This window comes from Papaver somniferum, chromosome 9 (genome assembly GCF_003573695.1).
Source record: "Papaver somniferum cultivar HN1 chromosome 9, ASM357369v1, whole genome shotgun sequence".
Lineage (NCBI taxonomy): Eukaryota > Viridiplantae > Streptophyta > Magnoliopsida > Ranunculales > Papaveraceae > Papaver > Papaver somniferum.
Window position 1 is genome coordinate 181,304,254 of NC_039366.1, and position 26,756 is coordinate 181,331,009.

The window sequence follows — 26,756 nt, forward strand, 5'->3', positions numbered from 1 at the left end:
GTGGATGACGGAATATGAGAAGGTTCCAGGGAAAGGAAAAACATAATAGCCCTTTGAACAGATTCATTCTTATTTTTGTTTGGAATGAACCAAAAGTTTGCCAGCGCCAACCCCTGAATTCAATTGGTCTAAAACTTCTAAGCAAGAAAATCAATTATCAGTTTAAATACCGTAACGATGTCCCCATAAATACCTTAAAGATGCCCATGGAAACTAAATGCAGAATGAGGCCAAAAATATTTGTAAGTGAAACACCAATGGTTCAATGAATAAGTGCATTACTGAAAGAGAAAAGAAACATTACATATGAAAGTTGCAGGGAAATGTACAAGACTCACCCATCATTTGGTAACCAATAGTGCTAAGCAAAGAACATGAACAAGCTGTTGATAGGCACTTTAACAGAGCAGAAAAAGTCGATACATCAGTATACGGAAACATAATCTCTGAAATACATGGCTGATCGAAGAGAAATATTCCCATATGAGATGTTGGAACTCACATGACTTCTCGCTAACATGTAGGTTAATCCACCTTAATTTGAAGCAATAAATAACAGCGATACCTGGAAATAATCTTAGGACCATAGCAGTTTGATCTGCTCCTTCTTTATGCACGAACATTTTCACTGGCCACGCATGAAGCCTTTGAAGCATCAGATAAGACTCGGGCAATACCAAATCAATCACTGCGGCCGCATCCACTATCTGTACTTTGAGGAAGTAATACTGAAAAGGGAATCCCTTTTCCCCATTAGACAGTGGATCAGTTTAATCTTCTCCTTCTTATTGCACGAAAAAGTTCGGTGTCCACAATGGATGCCCTTGAAGCATCAGAAGAAGACACCGGCACTACCAAATCAATCTCTGCATCCCCACCCCCTCTCTGTACTAGTGCGGAAGAAATGCTTGAAAGAGAACTCCGATTCTCCAAAGGTGGAGAACGGGCATGGTGCCTTCTCATGTGCTGATTAAGAAGGAAAGAATGAAACACTCTTTCATGAGAACTTAATGCTGATGAAAGACGAACAACTGAAGCAGCCGTCTGCGAATGCCGCGAGGGAGGTGATAGAGGAGGTCTAGGATTGGTACCCTCGGCCTCAGAGCTAACCACATCTACAACATCGTCCTGTGCTTCCAAAAGACTTTGTTCTAGAAGTATATTCCTTCTATAACCTTCTCGGTGAATGCCACCTGATGCAAGAATTTGATTAGCAAGAAAATCAGCTCTATCGATCAATTCAAGAGAACCACCAACATCTTGTGGAGGTGTTCTACCCCTTGCAACATCAAATCTCCGACCAATTCTCTGAATCATTTCCTCAATTTGAAAAGAAGAAGAAACAGCTCTTTGAATACTCTGTCTAAAGCTTTCGACACGTCGAGCTTGAGGCCTAGGAGGAACACCCACTTTCTGTTTCATCTTTGAATCTTCTACATTATTTCCACGTCCATAAATTGGGGTTATATTGGCATCAGTAAGTTCTGTCTGACACACAGGGCATAATTTAACCTTAGAATAAACATGAAGCCATTGATATAAACATGGCCAACAAAACAAATGACCGCAAAAGGTAATAACTGGCTCATTCGCCATTCCGAAACATATATTACAATCAAAGAAACTCATTCCATCCTCATTATTCTTCTCCTTATCCTCATCCTTATTCAATTCATTACCCAAAAGATCAACAGCAAGACCTTTCCCTGCTTTACTGCTCTCAGCTGTTCTCTCATCAGTGTCAGTAACACCTAAACTTCCTTCACCAACTTGAGACACTCTCTCACTAGCAGAACTAGGGTTTACAATGAAATCCAATGAAAAATTTCTAGTTTCAGAAGAAGTAATACTTGGTCTTCTCCTTCTCCATCGATTCCTAGGTCTAGGAGATACTCCTTGGATTGGATTATGTCCACCTCTTAATGAATAATACAAATTATCTTCAAGTTCAGCTGGTAATTCAAATGTATCAAGATTTAGATCAAAATCTGTCGAATTTTCTCTTTCATTATTCTCCATTTGACTAATGAATATCCCCAAACAAACCCTAAATGAAAAGAATTTTCAGTACAAAAAAAGAAAACTCAATCAATACCCAAAAATGAAACCCTTTTTTTGTTTATTTATTCAAAATCTGTAATCAAGTAATGGAAAACCGGAAAAAATGAAATCAAAATGAAAAACTTACCTGAAAAATGATCCGTCGGGTGTAGATTTGGGATCAAATTTAGGGTTTCATTGGTATTGGTTTGTTTTCTCACCACCACCACCACCACCATATATCATGTTTTAGATTCTTTTGGATATTTATTGTATGGGAATTTCTTTTCAATGGCAGGTGTCTTTTAACTTAAAAAAATCTCCTTGTTTTGTTTAGTTTAGCAGAGCTGCTGCTTATTATTCAGTCTCTCTCTCTCTTTATTTTACTTTTATTATTTTCTTTCATGATGTGAAATCAGTACACTGCCACGTGGATACAAAATGCCCGTGACACGTTACAGAAAAATTGTTGGTTGCCATCAGTTAGTTTTTGCAGGGCATTTAACGTGGGTGAAGAAGCAACAGCACTATATCATTTAGCTTAAAACTTTAGGCCTATTCCCATGCACAACGTTAAAAAGCCTTGTTTGACATAGCAGTTGTCATGACAACCGAGTCGTGTCAATATAGAAAAGCAACTGAGCGACATTATTAACATATATATAGTTAGATATATTCATTATATCGCTCAATATTAATTATATTGTCAACAGTCGGATTAGTACTGCCAACGGTCGACTGCAGCGCCTATAGATACCCCACCATCCCGCTCATTCACTTTCACACCTCCCCTTCCTTCTCTTCTCTTCTTTTTCTTCAATAAAATTTTCTTTACTTACTATTGTGTACACATATATCTCACTATCAGACACGTGTATATAAAAAGATACGTGGAAAGCATGCATGCCAAAACATCAAAACATGATGCGCTACGAAACACCAAATAAACCCCGAGGAGTTACTTTATCTCATCCCAAAAGAGAAGCTAAGATCAACGGTGGAGAGAAAGTTATCTGACACGGACGTGACAGGGGCAGAAGACACTTGTCTGACACGAGCAGACCCCTCAACTACCCACATTAAACACTCTGAGCAGTGTACGTGTCGATCAACCTGTGGAACGAGCGAGGATGCATCTGCGGGATCAAGGGGCAAACGCAGACCTCTGCGTGATAGACGCAAGGACACAAGAAGATAAGGTTCCAACGGCCTTCAGAGATGGGTCCCACATTCTAACCTTATAAATACCCCGTCTCCACCAAGAGGAAAGGGGATCGGAAAAATCAGGAAGGGAAGGAGAGAGAGAGAGAGAGAGAGATTGCAAGTGTAAGTTAATCATTTAGAAGAGAGAAACATGTAAACCCAAAAGTCATTCGACTATTCGTGTAACCGTGAAGAATATAGTAAAACAACAAACCCCGTGGACGTAGGCCTTAGTGCTGAACCACGTAAACCTTGGTCTTGTTTACATTTCAGCACTTTATATTTATTTAACCCCATGGATCTTTACTTATACGTTTTGCTTTCTTTGTTTGTATTTATATCCCGTGCGCAAACGCCTCGCATGGAGTTGTTAGATGAGGCTATGATAAACCCGAAGGTTTTGAGCCAAGGAATTAACACTAGGATATCATCGTCACAAATCTCTTTAGATGATGATGATTGATTGTGAGCATTCGGATCCCTTGGTTTTGTGTTCACAATTTGGCGCTAGAAACAGGGACTTCGTCCCGGTAAAAGATTTATCTTGTCCTGTGATTTCATTTTAAATTGGCATATGATTGCTCTGATTTATCAGCTCGGACCGTATAGATCATTTGTTAACTGTATTGTATTCAAAAACCCACCTTTTATCTTCGATAAGATTTATTGTTCTAATCCGCGGATTTACGATTTTCTTTAGATCTCGTGCGAACCCGTCTTCTGGGGGTTTTCGTAGTTTTTATACTAAGGATCTCCTTTAATAAAACTTTAACCCGTGTATTGTAACTTGCGTGTATTAATCCTCTCCTGGAAGAATGTATTTCGCCAACTAACCCGCTTCACGCGGATATTCCCGTTTTTTGTTTGAAATGCCTTATGGCAGAGAAAGAACGTATTGTGAGTAAAGAAGGCGAGTTTCTGCGAGATTTCATTGTCAACAAAAGGACACGTGATGGAAAAGACGCAGGAAGCAGGAAAATCCAAAGCTTTGTCAAAAGAAACACCCAGGACAACCCCGGTCATCACCCGAAGCAAGCAGAAAGGAGATAAAGCTAAAATGACCAGTCAAAGGCAAGATACTGCGGAAATCACTTCACCTATGAACGCTAATTCAGTTGCAGCGGCGGCTCTCAGAGCAGCGCGACAAAGTACGGTGCGGCTGCGGTAGTCCCGAAGGCTGCAGAGGCTAGCAATACTTGCGCCATGAATCAACTTAATCAACCAAGAGAAAGGGTGGATGAATCCAGAACATTCCAACCCGTGCACCTTCTAACTTTTGGAATGCCACCAACAAATGATCAAAATCAAACCATACCGGCGGCTCTAGCACCGCAGAGGGGCACTCACCCCAATTTGGAAATGCCAGCAACCGAAGCTGAACCCCTGCCACCTTTAGTGCAGACCATGGAGGAGGGCGGCACCATGGTGTAGTAGCACGCGCTGGGACTCCCAATCAGGGGTCCAACCAATCACACCGACTGATGGCTGAGCTTGAGGAACTGAAGAAGAGCCAGCAGGTTTACGCAGAGCTGTAGCCCTGTTGGCCAGAGAAAATCAAGATTTAAAGGAGCGGATTGCTCTAAGCACGAAGACCAGCCAACAACTTGATGAAGCAAACTCCAAAGCACCAGAGCCAAACCGAGACTGTAGAGTCGTCATAGCGGCTAATGAAGACGCGACAAGGGGAAGTAGCGTATCCGACCCGGATTATGACGATGGAGAGTCAGACGGTAACGAGAGAATTTAGGGCACCACCGCGCAATGGAAGAACTACGAGATGAGATGATGGCCGAGATCAGGCAATTAAAAAATAAACAAGGCGGGGGGAGGTTAGAAGAGGTCATGAGAGAAGCTAACTCCACGCCCTTAACTCATCGCTTGGCCAACACCCCTATTCCACTGAAATGCCCTGTCCCAACGTTCGAATGCTATGATGGATCCAGCGACCCTGCTGCACATATTCGGTACTACAACCGTGTCTTAGCTAGATGGGGTCAGAACGACGCCGTACTCTGCAGATACTTCCCGTCAAGCCTGAAGGGATCGGCGTTATCATGGTTCGATAATCTGCCACCAAACTCCATCCACTCATACGACCAACTCGCAGAGAAATTCTTAAGAACGTACATGTACAACAAGACTGTAAACACCGGAATGGATAAGCTCTTTTCACTAGCGATTGGCTACAAGGAAACCACGAGGGAGTACACTAACAGATGGCACAAGATCTGCCAAGCCATAGGGAGCGTGGACCCAGTGGTAAGCATCAATTGCTACAAATGGGGCTTAGACCGAATGAGTCCCCTATTTGTTGAAATTCATGGGAGCGTGCCTAAGACAGGGAGATCTTCGAATAATTATCGAAAAGCACGCTCGACTTGAAGAAATTCAACGGGAAAACCCGAGGGCATATCCGCAGAGGTCTCACCGCACCAATTCAGCGGAACAAACCAATGGGGCCAAAAGGAGTTGCTCAGGGAGAGACCTCACGAAGATAGGAAGGAACGAAGGGATGAACGAAGACAGGTGACCGAAAATTCGAAGATCAAGTTTACACGAAACTCAACGCTAGCTATGCTCGTATCCTACGAGAGATCAAAGGGAGGGAAAACTTGGAGTGGCCATGGTCTAAGGGAAAGCAGCCCCCGAGATCCGAGAAGTCTAAAGATTACTGTGAATATTGTTTCAACGGACACCAGACCGAAAAGTGCAAGAACCTTAAAATAATGATCCAAAAATTAATTGATGCGGGAGAGCTCAAACATTACGTACGAAAGGATGTTACCGAGGACAGATCCAAGCGAACCAAACCAGTCCAACTTCCGGAAGGAAACCGAACAATCAACACCATCTCGTGTTCTGAAGCCACAGGACCCTCACTTACAGCGCAGATAGATTGGAAAGAGGTTACGGAAGCAATTCGAAGACCGCTGCGAATTATATAAGGTCGATGGGATAGTGGTGGACGAACACGAAGAATGGATGGAATCTCCTATCATCTTCGATGCCGAGGATATCGAAGAAGATATGGAAGACCATAACGATCCCTTGGTCCTAACACTACCAGTAGCTGGATGTAACCTCAAAAAGATCCTCATAGACGGGGGAAGCTCCGTAAACGTCCTATTTTACGATGCATTCAAACGGATGAAGCTCCATGATGAACAGTTAATGACCTCTTATCACACCATCTACGGATTCAATGGAGCAGCCACGAAGCCCTTGGGAGACATCGTGTTGCAGGTTAACGCAGGGCCCATGAAACTGGAAACCCGATTCAGTGTGGTGGACACCCCTTCCCCCTACAACGCATTATTGGACGAAAATGGATACAAAGCTCAAAGGAGTTGCGGCAACATACCACCAATATCTCAGATTTCCAACACCTGAGGGGAGTAATGGAAATCAAGGGAGATCGGATCACTACGCGAGAGTGCCAGGCCACTCAGGATCATATCAACAAAGCAAGAAGAGCAGCGAAAAATCCGAAGAGTAAAAAATCAAGAAACCGCGAAAGAGAAGGCCATAGACCTGTTCCTCAAGGAAACTACAGGAAGGGCTTGACGAAAGATGATAATGTCCTAAGCACAGAAACAAGTACTTCAACAACCAGCGAAAGAAAACACGCTAAATAGCAATTAAAGAACGTCCCAGTCCTCGGAAACCCGAAGCCTGTGTTCACACCAGTGGAGCCCGTAAAGGAAATCAACATAGGAACGGAAGAAAACCCGAAGATGATCAAAATCGGGACCATAATGGACGAAGGAAGGAACATTCCTTAACCAAATTACTTAAGGAATACGCGGATGTGTTCGCCTGGAAGCTAGGAGATATGCCGGGGATTGACCCAAAAGTAATCCAACATGACTACGCATCAAACCGGGCACGCCCCCGTTCAGGCAGAAAATACGAAAAGTAGCTCCAGAGTATCATGAGGCAGTAGAAACAGAACTTCGGAAACTACTAGACGCAGGATTTATCAAGGAAGTCAAGTATCCTACCTGGATCTCCAACATGGTCATTGTTCCTAAGAAAAATGGAGGGGTTAGAATATGCATCGACTTTACTAATCTCAACAAGGCATGTCCAAAGGACAGCTATCCCCTGCCGAGCATAGACCAGCTGGTAGAAGCAGTAGTAGAAGGATATGAAGAACTGTCATTCATGGATGGACATTCTGGCTACAACCAAGTAGCCCTGGCAGAAGAAGATCAGCCACACACAGCGTTCTACCCCACATGGCCTTTATTGCTACACTAGAATGCCTTTCGGACTTCGAAACGCAGGGGCAACATACCAAAGGATGGTCGATGCTATCTTCAAGCCATGGATTGGAGGAACCCTAGAAGTCTACGTTGACGACATGCTCGTCAAAAGCAAGCTGCAAAGATCACCACCAGGACCTGAAATATCTTCGAAGCAATGAGAAACATCACATGAAAGTGAATCCGGAGAAATGTACTTTCGGTGTCACCTCGGGGAATTCCTCGGGTATCTGGTAACAAAAAGGGGCATCGAGGTAGACCCAGCAAAGATTCAAGCCATAGTAGAGATCGTCCCCAAAGAATTTAAAGGAAGTACAGAACTCAATGGATCCATAGCAGCGTTGGGCAGATTTATTGCCGACTTCGGACAAATGCAAACATTTCTTCAATATTCTCAAAAAAGGGAGCAGGTTCGAATGGACCGTGAATGCGAGGAAGCATTCCAAAAAATCAAAGAACACCTAGCCTCAATCCCGATCCTGCAGAAGCCAGACCCTGACGAGGTTTTGGCACTGTACATAGCAGCAACAGAGGACGCAGTCAGCGCGGTATTAGTCAAAACCAATACAAAGATAGAACAACCTATCTATTACGTCAGCAAGACCCTCAATTCTGCGGAAAGAAACTATACTAAGATTGAACAACTCATCCTCGCACTGGTATGGGCTACCCAAAAACTGAGAACCTACTTCCTAACTCACCTCGTCAGGGTCCCATGCAAAGCACCATTGGAAGCAGTCCTCAAAAGCACGGGAAAAGTGGGCCGAATAGCCAAATGGAACACCCATCTGGACCAATTCAACATCATTCATGAAATTCAACATTCTCGGAAGTCCCAAGTTCTGGCGGATTTCTTAGCAGACCTCCCCCTTGACAACGACGAAGAGATTAAGGGAATACCAGAAGCCGAGGAAGAAAACAAGGATCCAATGGATATCCTCGAACCTGCGAGTCAAAGACAATGGGAAGTCTTCGTCGACGGATCAAAAATAAGGAAGGAGCAGGAATAGGCATTGTCATTATCACCCCAACTGGAGAAAGGATTATACAGGCACTTAGATTGGAATTCAAAGAGCATACCAACAACATTGTTGAATACGAAGCTGTCGTACATGCCCTCCGTATAATAATAGAGATGGGGGTAACCGATGTAAGGCTGACAAGTGATTCGCAGCTTGTCATACGGCAAATAGGGCTCAAGTATAATGTGTACGATGACACCCTCTCAGCTTACATGGCCTTGGTCCAAACATTGGCATCACAAATCCCGAACATTAAGTTCCGGCACTTATACAGAAGGGACCTCAGGCACGCGGATGCCCTAGCATATATATCATCCATGCTGAGGGATAAAAATGTCAAAGCTATTAAAATAGCAAGGGTATACGAGCCTTCGATTGCATCTCAATTCTCCTTTGCTACCAATCAAGATACAGTGGAAGAAAATATCGAAGACCAGGTAGGAGAAGACATCCATAATGACTTTGACGAAGAGGATATCCTGTCAAGAGCAAATCAAGACGAATACTTCAGCAACGAAGATGACTGGAGAGTGACGATCCATGCCTTTCTCGAAAAAGGAAGCTTACCTGCGGATCAGAAACAAGCTAGGAAGATACTCTCCAAAGTGGGAAGATATGATCTTCGGGATGGGGTCCTGTCGAGAAATCCTTCCTTGGACCATTACTACGTTGCTTGTCCCGGAAAGAGGGGCATCGAATTCTAAATGATATCCATTATGGTGACGCGGGGAATCATAGCGGCATGAGATCACTAGCTGACAAAGCAAAAACGCAAGGATATTACTGGCCGACAATGATACATGATGCCGCGAGGATGTCCCGACGATGTGAAGAATGTCAGCGCTTCGCAAAAAAGATCCACGCGCCGGCGACAATGTTAAACTCCGTCGATAGCCCGTGGCCATTTGCAAAATGGGGCGTAGACATCGTCGGGCCTTTCATCGAAGGATCAGGGAAAAGACGATTTTTGATAGTAGCCACGGACTACTTCAGTAAATGGGTGGAGGCTAAGGCCTTGGCCAGGATCAGAGACGCGGATGTGTTTACTTTCATATTCCAGAACATCATTTGCAGATTTGGTATACCCGCTGAAATTGTATCTGATAATGGCAAGCAATTACAGGGGAAAAATATAGACATGCTCTTCGATACTTTCAAAATAAGAAAGAACAAGTCCACCCCCATATACCCTCAAAGCAACGGACAAGCGGAAGCTACCAACAAGACCCTCGCCCTTATACTCAAAAAAAAATTAGACGAGCATAAGGGAAGATGGTGCGAACAACTGCACAATGTGTTATGGGCATACAAGACAACACGAAGATCCGCCACCGGGGAATCCCCGTTTCTTCTAACTTATGGAGCTGAAGCAGTCATCCCTACGGAAATCCTCATGCCAACCACGAAGACCGAAGCTTGGGAGAAAAACCTCACAACAGATATGATGTTAGAAAGGTTGGACGACTTGGAAGGAAGAAGGGAAGTAGCATTACAAAAGATGGAAAATTATCAACGAAGACTAGCAAGGGAGTACAACAAAAAGGTAAAGCTTCGGAATTTTGTAGAGGCGCAGTATGTGTTGAGAACAATCCCACGGTATCAGCAAGAAAAGAGATGGGGAAAATCAGCACCTACGTGGGGAGGACCTTTTATAATACACGACGTTGCGGGTAACGGTTCCTACTACCTTCGTAATCTAAAAGGCGAGGTCCTCCGGCATCCTTGAAATGCTAAGTGGCTCAAACCATACTTCCCATAGGAGCAACGCAGACTTGAATCTGCTTGGAGTGTACCAGAAGAAGAAGGGAGCCTGACCGCTCCACATGTTTCTGTCTCTGGAAGAGGAATTGCAGGCCTCAACCTATCAATCAAACAAGCTTTCAAATTATCAAGTCAGCGGAATCTATCGACAATATTGGGGAAATTAGTTAATCTACAATCTCTCAGGGCTCCCCCATCAGTGTCCATAAGTGTAAGACCAGGGGGAAGGCACCCAGCAGAAAGAGATACCCAACCAATCTTAAGGCAACGGGTCAACGGAATGGGTGTGTAAATATTTTAATCCCATATCCTAGAACGTTGCCCCGGCCCCCACCATCTGGGAATCCTCTGGCCCAGGATTCGCCAGCGGGGTGACAGGTCTCAAGACAATCACGAAGGTACCTTCCTTCAGTATCGCACCCAAACACTTAAAAAAAATTTATTTAGTTTTTTCACAAATGCTTAAAATAAAAACAAACCAACATTGCAGGTATATCAAGAAAAGGATCCATTTCATAAAGGATGATTACAAAATGTAAGGATCCATGCCGTGGTCTCTACAAAATGCTGCGGTCTCTGCCTAGATTACTGCCCCATCGGCAGGATTATTCCGAAGACTTGAAGGGACGCTCCCACCAGAAGAGGGTCCCGAGGATCCAGGCAAGGCAGAAGGAACTGGACGACGAGGATAGTTCTTCACGAGACCATGCTCGTTCTTTAGGCCAAGTTCTATCCTCTCCAGCATCTTGTTCGTCTCCTCAGCCAATTGACAACGAGCCTTGTGCTTAATAACTGTTGTCCGCTGTTGGGCTTGGGATAATAACGAAGATAGCCGATTCACTTCTCTAGAAGCAGCACCAACGGCCTCCTCGCGGGTTGCCGCTAAATTCTTGAAATGATTGGTCTGTTCTTCCTGCTGCGCTAAGGAAGATTGAGCCTTTTCAAGTTTTTCATTTGTGACGCGAAGGTGTCCCTCGAGCTCTGAAAAAGACAACACCACGGAGTTAGCGCAGAAAAAACACGGTCACACTCGATGAAATAGGATTATACCTTCGACACAAGCCGAAGCCTCTTCATACTCATTAACAACCGCATCTCGCGCTTCATCAAGATGGTCATATTCCGCGGATAATTTCTTATAGTCTAGTTGAAGGTTGGTGAGAGTAAATTGACAGGCATCTAATTCTACCTGCTTCATCGATCCATGTGACGAAGGTGGTCGACCTCTTTATTTATCTCTGAGACCCCTTTGCTAAGTCTGTACATACACACTTCAAGATTCCTCTCAGACTCAGCCTGACGAGCTACGTCGGCACGGGACGCGGCAAGAGCATTGCTGAGAGCGCAGACTTCGGCACGGGCATCATCTCTTTCTCTGACAAGACAGAGCATACTATCCTTAACCCTGAAAGAGGAATGGATCGAGCCTTCTGTAATTCTTCTTCCAGCAGCTGAATCCTAGACTCCAGCAAGGAAGTACGCTCACGGGCTTCCCGCAGACTATCACGTGTCCACAGCAGTGTGCCATTAAATAAAGCACGATCATGGTTGTACAGATTTTGCATGTCGACCATCTGAACATGCCTCGCGCGCCATACCTCAGCCCGAGCATCCCATTTCTTGGCTTCATTCTTAATTTTCTCAACAGATCTCTAATACGAGATTTTTGCCGAGCTCTTTCGTTTCGAAGCCATATCAGCTCGGGGACGCCACCCACTGGAGATAGGGTGGGGAGACTCAGACAGAACAACTAAGAAATAGAGGAATGACGACATACTGCGAGGGAAAAAGAACCAAACCTGTGAAAGTTGAAATTTGGCTGCGAGTTTGCTCTAACTCAGCGCGAACAACAACAAGCTCGGAACGAAGACCGGCCTCTGCTTCACCCAGCTTCTCTTTCTCCTTGAGGCTTTCTTCAGTCTTCTATTTCCACCTCAGCCGCAGATAATTCCTTTTCTCTGTGACGAAGCTTAGCCTCGAGCTTCAGAGATTTCGCTTTGAAGAACTGATACAGCACGTGGTTACAATGCTCACTCCTCATCATCTACACATCAAGACGACAAACATTATTTCACCGAAGCATTCGATCGTCACGAAGAAGTATGTACGAAAATTTACCTCCAAGACACGCTGCTGCGGAAAGCCATATTGATACCCGTCGGCGATGGCCATCATATCTGCAACGGAAGTAGGAGGCTCCGGCACAAGGGTAGCTTCGGGAACACTCAAATTTTTTCCCCAGGCTTCAGACACCCGCGCCTTAGAAGACATCTCCATCATGCGACGGGTATACGCAGTAGATTCCTTTTCCCCAGCAACAACAGGGGCGGGATGAGAGACAAATAGAAGATTCTTTTCCTTGAACCAATCCATTATGGCGTCCTCACCCTCAGACGTCGGCGACTGTGGAAGATTACCAGCAGGCGCATCAATGACCGATTTCCCCTTCTCTGACACGGCCCCTCAGCACAAATGTCGGCATGCTCCTCCGCGCCTACATGCGCAGCATGCTCCTCCGCGCCACCATCTTCAACAGTAGCGTCTCCATTACCATCACCACCAAGAACATCCCAATTATCATTGGGGGAAAGTAAAGAGAAGTCCTCGGGAAAATCGAGGCATCGTCAAAGAACTCCCCTGTGGAGTACATCCGATCAAAAGAAAATTCTTGAGAGGTGGGAAGGGTATCCGCGACATCACCAGCAGGGACAGAAATGTCCCAATAACAACGTCATCAGCCACCACGGCTTTGTTCCTCCTTCATCACCACATGACCACGAAGACCTCTTCTTCGACATTGATAGGGGAAGTACCAGTACGTTCCTCCCCATCTGTAATCTCCTCATCCTCAGCAAACTCTTCGTTCACTGGACTAGTAACTTCTTCTTGGGCCTCAGCCTCGCCCATCACAATGGTAGAAGACTGCTTCGGCTTAATCTTTTTCTTCTTCAACACCTGAAAACCAACACCACAAAAAGAATTATTTTTCCCGACAGTTGAATTTCTAAAAGAGAAGCGCAGCTAGAATCCGCGTACCTGAGCAGTTGAGGTATTCTTCGGTGGAAGTATAGCACCAGAACCTTCCTCCTCGTCTCCCTCTACGACGTCAAGGGCATAAGGAAAATTCATACCCGCAAAGTTCAAACGCCAGGGACAGAAATCTCCATAACGAGCAGGAGGAGACTCGCGTGGCTTGCTACTCTCGGTAGGCCGCCAACCGCGGGGACCAGGAATCCAACCGTAAGCCCATGGACCAACTATTTCGATAACGGTGGCGTGCCACTCGTAGTCATGGATCGCGCTTGATCTCGCGCGCTGGGAAGAGTTTCCGATGACTAGACCCCTCCGTGCCAGGAACATACTTCAGCTTGGCATCGCTGACCTCATTTAACAGACGAATCTCGCCCCGAGGAGCAGCGAGATTCCGAAGGCTGACACTCCACGGCTTGCGGTTCCTACTATTGACGTAATCACCGAAGGAGTTATTGAAATTCTCAGGAGTATACCATTCCTTCTCCGCGGGATTGGGGACGTAGCAAGTCATCGACGTCTCCCCCTTACTCCGCAGATAGCACTCCTTCAGGGCGCGGAGATAATTCCCCGATAGTTGGGATACGGAACAGGCTGTGAGTATTGGTGGAAGAGCCTTCACGACTAGCGAGCACGTCATAGTAGAAGGAATCACCTGATTTGTACAACGGCAGCATAAGACCAGCTTCGAACGCTCCACCGTCGTTAAAAATGAAATTATCGAACTCATACTTGAGATAAGCTCATAAGTAATATCATCCTCAGGGGCATAGAAACGAACCCCGAGGCTTGAAGCTCATGCTTTTCCTTGAATATTTCGAGATCAATATGCTTGAAGGTTACTTTTTTTCTTACTAACCGAAACACTGCGTATCAAGGGGGCAGCCTCATCCTCCTCGGCGGGGCCGGATGAACTAATGAACGCTTGGAAGCTTTTCTCTTCACAGGAGGATTCTTTGAAGATTCAGCCCTCGGAACTACACCCTTCGTATTCTTCCCTTTAAAAGTTGGAGGGGATGGCAGATGATGCTCGGGCACTAACGAACGTAGAGGAGTAACATCAAAAGCACAGCACGAGGCGGAGCCTGCGTACTCCTACTATCATCACGAGGACGAGACGCTGCGCGATCGAAGACTCTTCGGGACCCAGAAGGATTTGTCGGAGGAATCTCTTCCCTAGAAGACGAGGCCTTCGTCCAGAAAAACTCGACTCCGACGAACATCATCTTGAGACTCTCTACGCGGAGGAGATCTCGATAGGCCAGAACCAGGATCTGAGTTGATAGTAAGCCGCGGACGGTCAGACATGGCTGCGAAAAGATTAAATCAAGAACAAGTTACACACATTCAAAAACATTACCAAAGATCAAAAAACCACATCAATAGCAATACACACACGATAACGCAGAAACTCTAAAATTAGTATACATGCTCAAAATTCCATAAAATTCACACCCTCAAAAACTCAAATACAAGCAAAACAGTGGCCTCCTTGATTTAAGATGAAGAACAGGGGCAAACTAGTGTGCAAGCATTAAAAGAAGTTCTTCATCGCAAACAAGGAACAACAGTAGAAGAGAATTTACAAATCAACACATCGCAAAACAATGGAAACAAAGAAAAGAAAAACTTACCGGCAAAAACAGCAGCAGAAGAAACAAACAGTGGAAGCGGGCGTGATTAATGCTAAGGTGGAGAGAATTTAAGGTCACAGGTTTAATGAAGACTGACAGAGAATTTAAGGGCTGAAAAACAAAGAATGAAAACTGAGAGAATGTTTAGGAAGAATGAAATTAATTTTCTTTCTCTCCTTAATATACCCGAAAAAAAAGAGAAGGAAATTAATGGAGGAATGGGAAACGTGCCCGTTACATAAGCAGTTAATGCACGAATAAAAGACGTGCCCAAGTATCTAGGAGAAGTTATTAGGAGTGAGAAGAATATGCGACGATGGTTTTTCTTCAAGGCACCCATTAGACATTCAAGCCCGAAGAAAAGGGGCAAATTGTGTACACATATATCTCACTATCAGACACGTGTATATAAAAAGATACGTGGAAAGCATGCAGGCCAAAACATCAAAACATGATGCGCTACGAAACACCAAATAAACCCCGAGGAGTTACTTTATCTCATCCCCAAAAGAGAAGCTAAGATCAACGGTGGAGAGAAAGTTAGCTGACACGGACGTGACAGGGGCAGAATACACTTGTCTGACATGAGCAGACCCCTCAACTACCCACATTAAACACTCTGAGCAGTGTACGTGTCGATCAACCTGTGGAACGAGCGAGGATGCATCTGCTGGATCAAGGGGCAAACGCAGACCTCTGCGTGATAGACGCAAGGACACAAGAAGATAAGGTTCCAACGGCCTTCAGAGATGGGTCCCACATTCTAACGTTATAAATACCCCGTCTCCACCAAGAGGAAAGGGGATCGGAAAAATCAGGAAGGTAAGGAGAGAGAGATTGCAAGTGTAAGTTAATCATTTAGAAGAGAGAAACATGTAAACCCAAAAGTCATTCGACTATTCGTGTAACCGTGAAGAATATAGTAAAACAACAAACCCCGTGGACGTAGGCCTTAGTGCTGAACCACGTAAACCTTGGTCTTGTTTACATTTCAGCACTTTATATTTATTTAACCCCATGGATCTTTACTTATACGTTTTGCTTTCTTTGTTTGTATTTATATCCCGTGCGCAAACGCCTCGCATGGAGTTGTTAGATGAGGCTATGATAAACCCGAAGGTTTTGAGCCAATGAATCAACACTAGGATATCATCGTCACAAATCTCTTTAGATGATGATGATTGATTGTGAGCATTCGTATGCCTTCGTGGTTTGTGTGTTCACAACTACCGAAATAAATATGAGTGAGAAAAGAAAAAGAAACATAAAACTCAAAGGATCTACTAACATCCTAGCCGGTGGATTAAGTTATGTTGTGGATAAAGAATATGAGTTTCAAAATGTTAGACAACTAGCCGGTGATGGTACACTCTCTCTGCACATATTTGACCATGTGGAGCGAGTTAATTCTGTCAATCTAAAAGGTGGGTGGCCTAAGTTCCGTACAGTGTTCCAGTTACTTCTCCCAGTTGTTCAAGAGAGAGTATGAAGATATCCTTGATGTAATTCATATCAGATACAACCTAGAAACCGTAAGACTCAAATAATCCAATTTATATTGGACCGGTGGTGGAAGACTACAAATACGTTCTTTTTCAAATATTTTGAATGTGGTAAGTTAGTTTTTCTCGTAATTAAATTTTTTAGATTATTTTATAAAATTCAACAAACTCTAATTATGAATTTGTTGTTAAATAGGAGTTACACCGTTATATTTTTACATGTTAATGGGACTTTCGTGTGAAGGAAACTTACTTCCATTTAACAGACTAAATTGGTTATCAGAAGATAGATGGAAGGGAAGACTTCCTTTATACTCAAATTATTTAGAAAGAAATAATGCATACAGAAAAATAAAAGCATATGGATTAAAAGTGGCTGGCTATTTTTATTTCTTTTTTCCTTTAACAACGTTATGCTAGGGAAATGAATGAGTTGAGGTTAGATAACGAACCATATTTTCTCCCTGAGCATTAAGAGGATCTCGAACGTCTGTTTGTGCTGTGGACAATAGGCAAATTTCTATTTCCAAATGCTAGCTCAGTTTGGTATTAATTGGTTTTCTCGAAGCATTAGAAGATTTAAAGCAAGCACAACATATGACCGAGGGTCTCCAATGTTATCAGAACTTTACATATCCATCGGTAAGTGCTCGACGTCTACCAAAGATAGCTTTAATGCTTTTGGGGGAATCTTGGAGGTAAGAACCAATATTTTCACAATATTTATGCCTTATTTTTGCATGGTAAATGCACTAACCAACAACGTTATTATTTTCAGTATTGGTGTGGTATACATATTTCCACCTTTATGAACCTGTCTTCTCGATACCACCAATGTTTTTCCGGTCATACTGAAGTACGATGCCAAAAATTGGAAAAAAATACAGATTGAAGATGGTCAACATACTGTCATTTTTCAGAGGATCCAACAGTTATGTAGAATAAGCCTTAATCTTGCTTCCATGCCGCATGAAGTGATCCCTGAGTTCACATAAGGAGAAGCCCAAAGTAGATGGTGAAATTTGGATAAGGGGCAAAAATGTCATTTGAAGACCATAGGACAAAACTCAACTCTCACGGGAGAGATTCATCCCTTGGTCCTCAAGGCACCCATAACCACGATTTCTAGTATACGTTCCCGCGAAACACTGCTAGTCGTGATGTCGTGACTCCTAACGCACATCCTCGACGAGATATTGTTGGCCACATAAGTTCTGTAGAGCATAAAACGTTCTCGCTGACTTATGAACCAGTACAACCATAATTTCAGCATGTCTTCGCGAGACGCCGCTGGTTGTGATACCATGATTCCTAGTATACATCATCAATGAGATACTGCTAGTCATATAGGCTCTGTAGATGCGTAAAAACGTCCCCGACAGACTTATGACCTAGAGCGGAGACATACATGTCTTCTGTAAGCATGACTCACCCTATTTGAGATCAAGGATTGATTCATAGTACATCATTTTGAGATACATTGGTCATTTATGTTAGAGCATATCTCGGTTGAACTCACCAAGCGTTGGTATGTCATGTTTGGTTGTCATATTTTAATGTGTCAAAACTCATCTAAAGTCGCTTGATTGTAAACTAGAGTCAAATTCGTTTAGGTTAGACTAGAAAGTCTATGAATGTTGACACATACAAGTATTACTCCGAAGACCTGAAGAATGTGAAGAAGAAGTGAACTACAACGACAACATCATCATTCCTCTTGAGGTTAGTAATATTGACTTGAACAGTTTCATTCCTAACGTATCTTTCAAGTCGTGCTATATTGAAACCATAACTGCGAAGCTGTATATACTGTACATATTGTATAATACTCTGGTGATATGACATGGTCATATTTGTATGATCATAGTATTAGGGAATTAGACTACGAAGTATAACGCTTATCTTTTGAACTTCTTAGATATGACATCGACATAATCTTGTATATACTGTTATGATTATGTGAATGGGTTATGGTGAATATTTCATCCTAGGAAACAATGTTTACATTTGTTGAAAGGAAGTACATTCATGAACTTGTTTTATGAATCTAAAGGGAAATCATTAGGATTATTGGTACGGCTATTCATTGCAAATCCTTGGATTACCAATATGTGTGAGATGGTAGAACCGATCGTAACTCTGTTATGTATCTTGGTACAACTAATCACAAGTGCCTGACTTATGATTTGATATTCTTAGAAAATCCTTGTCAGATAAAACTCAAGAGGCAAAGTCTGAGAAAGAGAAACTGGTTGACATTCCTAATCAACCAAAGTTGTCAGAAGTTAACAAAGGAAAGGGTATTTTTCTCTCAAAATCTTCTGACAATATGTTGAGTTCTTTATGTGAAAAAGATAGTCACTCTGCAATCTTCTATTGGAATCCCCAACAAAATAAATTCATCGAGGCACTTCGTAAGGGCATAAAATAGATGAAGGCTAATGAGTTTATTAGATCCGGAAAAGAAGTTGCAGACTCTTGCAATAACAAGAGAAAGAAAGAACATAGAGAAACACACCCTATTGTGCTCATAAATCATCCTAAGTATGTTTTTGTTACCTATGGTGAGAATAATTCTCACCTCAACACACACTGATTGTGTTGAAAAATACATCCTCACTTGTTTCCCAAAAAATCTTTTGTGAGGAGGCATAAAATCTGGGCAGAATTTGTAAGTTTGTTCTTTTAGTAGGTAACAATAATCTCATGATCTATATCTTTTACCTTTGGGATAAATATATTCGGTTTCCATAAGCCAAATTATATCACCCCTTGATTCTCTCCTAATTTATATTATATATATTCTTCTTGTCCGAAAGAAAACTATCTTGCTTCAATGGAGAAATCGGTGAAAGCAGGATCATCTCTAGATGATTTGGCACTATGTGCATCGGTTATGACTGAAACTCAAGATGTCCTACAACCTGATAATCTTCAAGATTCGCTGAGAAAACAGATTTTTACTGTTAGAAGTTGTATTAGGCATCATGAGTTAATGATAAAGGATTCAAAAGAAGTACTTGTTGATCTTCTTTCTCAATTGTTCGAGATGGACAAACTCTCTTTTGGAAAGGGAAGTGCTCAGAAGAATTCTAATCCAGAATTCGAAAGCGATCTTCACAAGATACGCGATTAGAAAAGAAAAATAGACATCAATGTTTTTATTTATTTCAATTATTGTATAAGGTCTGTTTTAAAATAAAACTATTATTTCTTTATAATTTTTCTTGTGATAGCTACCGATTACATATCCTGTGAGTGAATATTTATATTTTTTCTATGTGTATTCAGTTTATGGGATGTCTGATTTCGGTTTTCATTAACCTTAATATTCGATCTCATATGATGTAACCCTTATGGTTTGTGTGACTCTTTGATTTAGCGGGATTAAGTTCTATCCCATGTTGGTAGCCTTTATCAAAGGATCATTAGGTGTTCCGATTGAAACTCATATGTGAAAAGTCACAGTATGTTGAATCAATTTATGTTTACATGAGTTGTGTTTAGCATAACATATGTGTTTCGGGTTTTCAACTTTTGCTATTGGCACGCATTAGTTAAAACCGATTCAACCTTTCTTTGGTAAAGGTTGCTTTTGTTGTTGTTATTTTGTTCTTGCGAGAGGATGACAACATACTGGGGGAGAGTTCTTACTTGAACTTACGCTTAATGATATATCTTTGTTAGCTAATCGTTTTCATGTTTAAGAAAAGCCTGTTTATATTGCATATACTTTTCTTTTGCTTAACAAAATTTCGGTACAATTGATATATTATATTATTGTGTATGGATGTGTGTGTATATGATTCAATTGTTTCCGGTTAAGAAAAACGGTGTCAATTTATTTGACTTATTGTTTGGTATCTTCTTTATTGTTGGGTATCAAGTGTTTCTACTTAACGATATTCGGTGCAATTGTGGTGCTATAATGTTGAAAAAGCGAGGGTCTAACAACCACACCCAATATTTTGTTTAGGCAATCTGTATGGACTAACTCTAATATATTTCCAAGAGAATCAACTAGACATTCATACTCAATCAAGGAAAATACATCCAAGAGTTATATCTCAATTTCTCAAATCAATCTGCAATCGAACATATAGAAATCTGTGAACCAGATTAATATGAGAAATAACTTATATGGTACCAAAGACCAATATCCAAGCGCCAATCAATTTAAATCAACAATCAAAGGTTGGATTTACTAATTGATTGAACTACAACCTGTGATATTTCAATTATATAAAAATATAATGCGGAAAAGAAATAACACAAACACCATAAATTTTATTAACGAGGAAACCGCAAATGCAGAAAACCCCGGAAGCTAGTCCAGATTTGAACACCACATTGTATTAAGCCGTTACAGACTCTATCCTACTATAAGTTAACTTCAGATTGGAATGTAGTTGAGCCCTAACCAATCTCACACTGATTAAGGTACAGTCGCGTTCCTTACGCCTCTAAATCCCAGCAGGACTCTACGCACTTGATTCTGTTAGTTGATCTCACCCACAACTAAGAGTTGCTACGACCCAAAGTCGAAGACTTGATAAACAAATTTGTCTCACACATAAGAGTTTATTGAATAGATAAATCTGTCTCCCACAGAAACACCTACGAGTTTTTTGTTCCGTCTTTTGATAAATCAAGGTGAACAGGAACCAATTGATACACCGGAATTATATTCCCGAAGAACAACCTAGTAATATCAATCACCTTACAATAATCTTAACTGTATGGTAGCGAAACAAGATATTATGGAATCACAAATGATGAGACGAAGATGCTTGTGGATACTTTTTATCTTACCTATCGGAGATTAAATCTCGAGCAAATCTTAGAGAATATAGTACTCAACACAATAGAACAAAGTAAGATCAGAACACGCAACTACAGAGAAAATAGTTGGGTCTGGCTTCAGAATCCCAATGAAGTTTTTAAGTCGTTAACCTATAATGGTTTTAGGAAAAACCTAGGTTAAAGGAGAATCGACTCTAGTCGCAACTAGTATCACACAGGAGGTGTGGGGATTAGGTTTCCTAGTTGCTAAAGTTCTCCCTTGTATAGTCTTCAAATCAGGGTTTGCAATCAATGCTTCCTTGGTAACAAAGCATTCAATATTCACCATTAGATGAAAACCTGATTAGAGTCAAGATAATATCTTTCAACCGTTAGATTGAACTTAGCTTGTTATACACAAATGAAATGTGCCTTCATTTAGATATGGGTAACCGTACCTAAACGTGTACACTTGGTTGGCTCAACAATAATTAACCGAAGTTATCCATATGAAAAATTTCATATCAACCTTGTTCATCTTAATCACAACTAGTTCAAATGACTAAAATGCAACTAATTATAAAGTTGTTCAATTGTTTATATTCTCATAGAAGTATATAAGACACAATTGAAGCAAAATCGATTTTGATTCACTCGAATCAATTCATGAACATTATAGCCACGGTTTGCAAAGATTGCATTCCTCATTATAAAAATGTATTTGTTCATGAACAAACCGATTTTAGAACTTAACCCACTCAAGTATGCAACGGGTACGCATACTTAGAGTTTCAGACTTGGTCTGTCCTTCAGTATGTGAACGGGTACGTATAATGTCGTTCACGACCGAACTCAGTTGAATTAGTATGAAAACGGGTACGCATACTAAATTCCCGGACCTGAACTGTTAAGCCAGTACGTATACGGGTATGCATACTAAGTTCCCAGACTTCAACTATTAAACCAGTACGCATACGGGTATGCATACTATGGTTCTCGGGCTTGGAGTAACTTGCAACAGTTAGCATACAAGTACGCATACTGTGCATATCCAATCAATGGTTAATCGTTCTAAACTCCCATTTCAATCATTGAAACATTCTTGGAAGACGGGAATAGCTGTCTCACACAAACTATTAGCTCAAAGTAATTTTCAAGTGATCAATAGATCAATACGAAACAGTCCGAGTCTACATCAAATGAATGTCTCACACAAATCATGTAAGATATTACCAGGCGATTTTCGCATGATCATCTTTTGACTTTCGTCAAGAATAAAAGATGAACTTGGTTAAAGCGAAAGCTTACCAACACATATTTCGAGAAATATGTAAGCGAGTTAAACTCAACTCGAAATATCAAATGTGTATAAAGTAAAGTCTATATAGCTATACGACTTTTGTCTCAATAGGAGATAGAAAGAAATAGACTTCCGAGTGATAGATGAGTTCAAGTCTCAACATACCTTTTGTTGATAAAGTTCCACAAGCTCCCCTTAGTAGTTCTTCGTTATCAATCGATGAACGCCGTGAAGTTTAAAGCTCAACTACACATTCTATCTTAATCCGAGACATAGCTATAAGTAGACTAGAAATCAAGACTTATAGTTTTGACAACTAAACTTGACAAACAAGCTTGAGATAGCAACTTTTGCGAGTTCGACCGAGTAGTGCTCTAACAATCTTCCCCTTTGTCCATAATGAAAAAACTATCAATACATATGGATTACAAAATAAATAAACTTTGTAGCTTCTCATCCAAATGCTTGATTTCCTTGGTTCTTCAACATTACTCGAAATCTTCGTCACTTCCAAGTACTCCAATGATTCAGAACGTGTTCAACTCAGCATCATAGTTGTTGAAAATTCGTAGCCATAACAATAAGAAAACCATTGTTCTCAATTATTGTTATACAATGTCATAGTATTATTACACAACATCAAAGTTCAATTGTATCACAACTTTGACAATAATACTACGGTGATATGTATCACTCCCCCTTAGTCAATACTTCATCTCACATTAAAAACCACTCCCCCTTACATAATGATTTGTAAACCATATGTATTTGTAGTGTGAACTACACAATAATTCTCCCCCTTTTTGTCAATATAAATTGGCAAAGGTGCGAAAACTAGCGGGATCATAATGAAATTCTCATAGAGATACTTCATGACTAAAAAGAGAACATATCAACTTTGTTTCGATGATTTCACATAGTCGAAACTTAGTGTATTCATCAAGGAGTTTATAAAGATACAAGAAAACTCCTACAATATTCCACGGCCGCACTCCCCAAAAAGATTTGACAATAAAGCATAAGTTCAGTTAAGAACTCTCCCCCATAAAACGTCATTCCCGAAAGAACAACAAGAGCGACCTTACTTTAACAAGAAAAGAAGGATTTCTTTGGACATTAACAAATTACATGAAGCATGGATTTGTATCCAGAAAACTCAATTAAATTAACCACAAGAGAACTCATGATTAATTTAATCGTAAGTACTCAACATAAGAGAACTTACGGAGCCATACAGTACTTTCACATAAAAGTGGATCAGGGAAAGATCAATACTGCGGAATATACAAAGATTCTTTCTATTTTTCATCAATATTTGCATAATGACACCATAAACTTAATCTTTGCAATTCAAAAGTTCATTTTATTTTCCATCACTATTTGCATAATGACACAATAGACTTAAATTTTGACATACATGGGACAATCATAGTTCACGGACGCAAACACACATATCCCATAACATAATATGCAGTATATAAAACCAATAAAGATTAATACTGCAAAATCATCTTCCAAATAAACTTTAGAGTTTAAATAAATAAATCTAAAAACATTGCAAGATGAAAATCGTTGGCAATAGCAATTTGTAATCGCAAAATAAGCTATTCCAAACCCTAGTTATCCTTCTTCAAAACACAAGAATAAATTATCATAAGAAGTTTCCTAGACATTAAGACATACAACTCCTAAGAAGAATAAAACTTAATATCTTCAGACATAATCAGCAACCAGAGATCAAACAAAAACAAGTTCATCAGTTTCTTTCTTCAGTTCGTTTTTCAGAAATTCAAGATTCTTTGTTGCAATTTCAAGTTGTTCACGTACAATCCCAAAATCTCGAAGAAGATTTCCCACCAATTGAGATGACATCTGAACTGGAAGTTTGTTTTCATGATCATATGCACGATAACAGGTTATGAAAATAGGGTTCTCGTGAAACTCAATAACTTTACCCTCTTTAAATTTGTCTTCCTTTTTTGCATCCATCCATTGTGCACTCCATAAAATCTCAAGAAAACTTGATGTTACGGAACGAGTATATATCATAAGGATTCCATGATATATATACGAGATTTTCATAGGTAAACCGTAGGGTTACTCGTTTGCGTTCGGTAAGGGACGGGTGCACGAACGTTCGTGGTTATGAACCAGGTTTAAAACCGAGGAACCAAATGGAGCCTATTTTAGAAGTATGTTTTGAAAGAAAAAAAAATCTAACGAAAGAACAACTTAGCTCAGAAAAAGAGCACAAAGAATTGTTGAGATCAACAAATCAACTGTCATTAAGGATAAATACGAGGATTTTCAAAGTGAGCAACAAAGAGAAATTTTTTCAAGAGTTATTGATCAATTATATTACATTATGTAATAATTAACCGGAGAAAAGCTCAACAGTAAGATGATCATTTTGTTCTTAAATCGAAAAACAGATACAACAAAGACCACTTTGTCAAGAAGAAGAGCTTCTTGAGAATTATGATTATCCTCACACGGTCTCAAAGAGGATGCACAATTTTAAGCAGTCAAGTTGTAATTTGACGAGCATATAGCTCATCAAGGGTATTGACATTTTACCTTTTTCTTTCTTGAAAATCTTCTGAAAAGTTAATAGAGTTAGTATCAAGTGGATTAGCAAGAGGAGGACAAGAGATACCTGAATCTGCTGCCTTCCTTGCCTTCTTAATGCTGCGCTTGAGTCTATTTATAGTGGTCTTTAGTTCCGAAACTCAATTATTGATATGAATATACTCAGGTGCAATTGATGCTTTTGATCCAACACTTATTTTTGTCACGGAAGAAGAGTATGAAGAAGTTTTCTTGCTCAATGGATCAACAAAGCAGTCATTTGTCTGTATATCACAATTATTTTTACAATTATAGAAAGCCTTTGTGTTATCTTTACAGGCAATACTTGGCTCATCACAACACTTTTCTTGTCTAAGAGTTTGACATTTAAGACTAGTAATATGAGAAACCGATTTGATTACTTCCTTAGACATCCACATAAGAGTGTTATGAAGTTTTTCATTCCGCAAACGAAAACGGCATCTCTTTTCAAGATAACCTTTGTTTCCGCAATAATAACATCTGAAGGGAATGTTATTAATCTTTCTCATATGTAGGAGGTTGACTTTCTTTGTCTATAGAGACTTCTGCCGCATAAGGTAATTTTTCACTTTTGCCATTAAAGCAAGTTTTCTGCAGGAAGTTGCTTTTAGAACAAACAAAATTAATCTTATTATTGCTTGGAGTGTCTATTCCTTCATAGCCCGAACCTAGTGTATCACGATGTTTCTTACAAGCTCCCAGCATAGTAGATAATTTTGATGAACTAAAATTAAAAAATTTCATGTTTTCTTCCAGCATAATTACCTTGTTTTGAGTAGCAGAAAGCTCATCCTCCAATTGTTTTTTACGGGAGAGAAAAATGTTCTCTCTGTCTTTAAAACAACTTTGTTGAGAGTTACATCTAGCTTCAACAACAAGTTCTTCTTTTAACATAAAAATATTTCGATGAAGATTTTCACATTCAGAATTTTTTGAACGCATATGTTCTTCTCGATCTTTAAGAAGAGATTGTAGGAGATTGTTGATTGCGGTTTTCAGTTCAGGGTCAAAATTGTAAAATCATGTATTTAATGCGTTGTCATCCCGTGAAGGAATAAAGGCCATTTAAAAGTAATGAGTGTCCAGACCTCTTTACTTACATATGTATTGAGCAATTCAACATATTTATGAAGTTTATTCAGAATGGTGCGTGAAGCAATAACCCCTGACATTCTGTAAACTTTAACCCATTGCATTATTCACTAATGCATTCACCTGCCTAGTGTTTTACCATGCTATGTTCCCCAGCTGAACTTTCAATGTTGGTATGACATGACGATTAATGTTCACTCGCAGCAGAGTAGCATGAATCTCCCGAAGTATCAGTATTGAAATTTGCATGAAAGCACTCGCGTAGGCTACACCACCATCTGACAAAGAAATTAGCGTGTTTACACACCTTTTAATTAAAAGTTAGCGCGATCGAACGCGTCTTAATTCCTTAAGGGAAATCTAGACTGTCCATATCAGTCTTAAGAAACGATCACGACCACACAACTTGGCCACACAATTTAATAGGCCTAGTCTACTCCTAGCGGAACTAGGCGATCACAGGATGGCCACCGGCGGGCACACTAATACCCCAACTGGTCGGGCTTCATCTAGCA

At 40.9% G+C, this 26,756-nt stretch overlaps 1 protein-coding gene across 1 annotated transcript; it reads right to left on the reverse strand.

Annotated features, from left to right (window-relative positions):
* Positions 1–261: 261 nt before the first annotated feature.
* Positions 262–2,386, reverse strand: LOC113310732. The gene is made up of 2 exons (XM_026559494.1): positions 2,189–2,386; positions 262–2,047 (listed from the first exon to the last, which is right to left on the reverse strand). The coding sequence occupies exon 2, from the start codon at positions 2,017–2,019 to the stop codon at positions 766–768; it is 1,254 nt and encodes a 417-aa protein (XP_026415279.1). The 5' UTR covers positions 2,020–2,047; positions 2,189–2,386; the 3' UTR covers positions 262–765.
* Between the last annotated feature and the right edge of the window lie 24,370 nt (positions 2,387–26,756).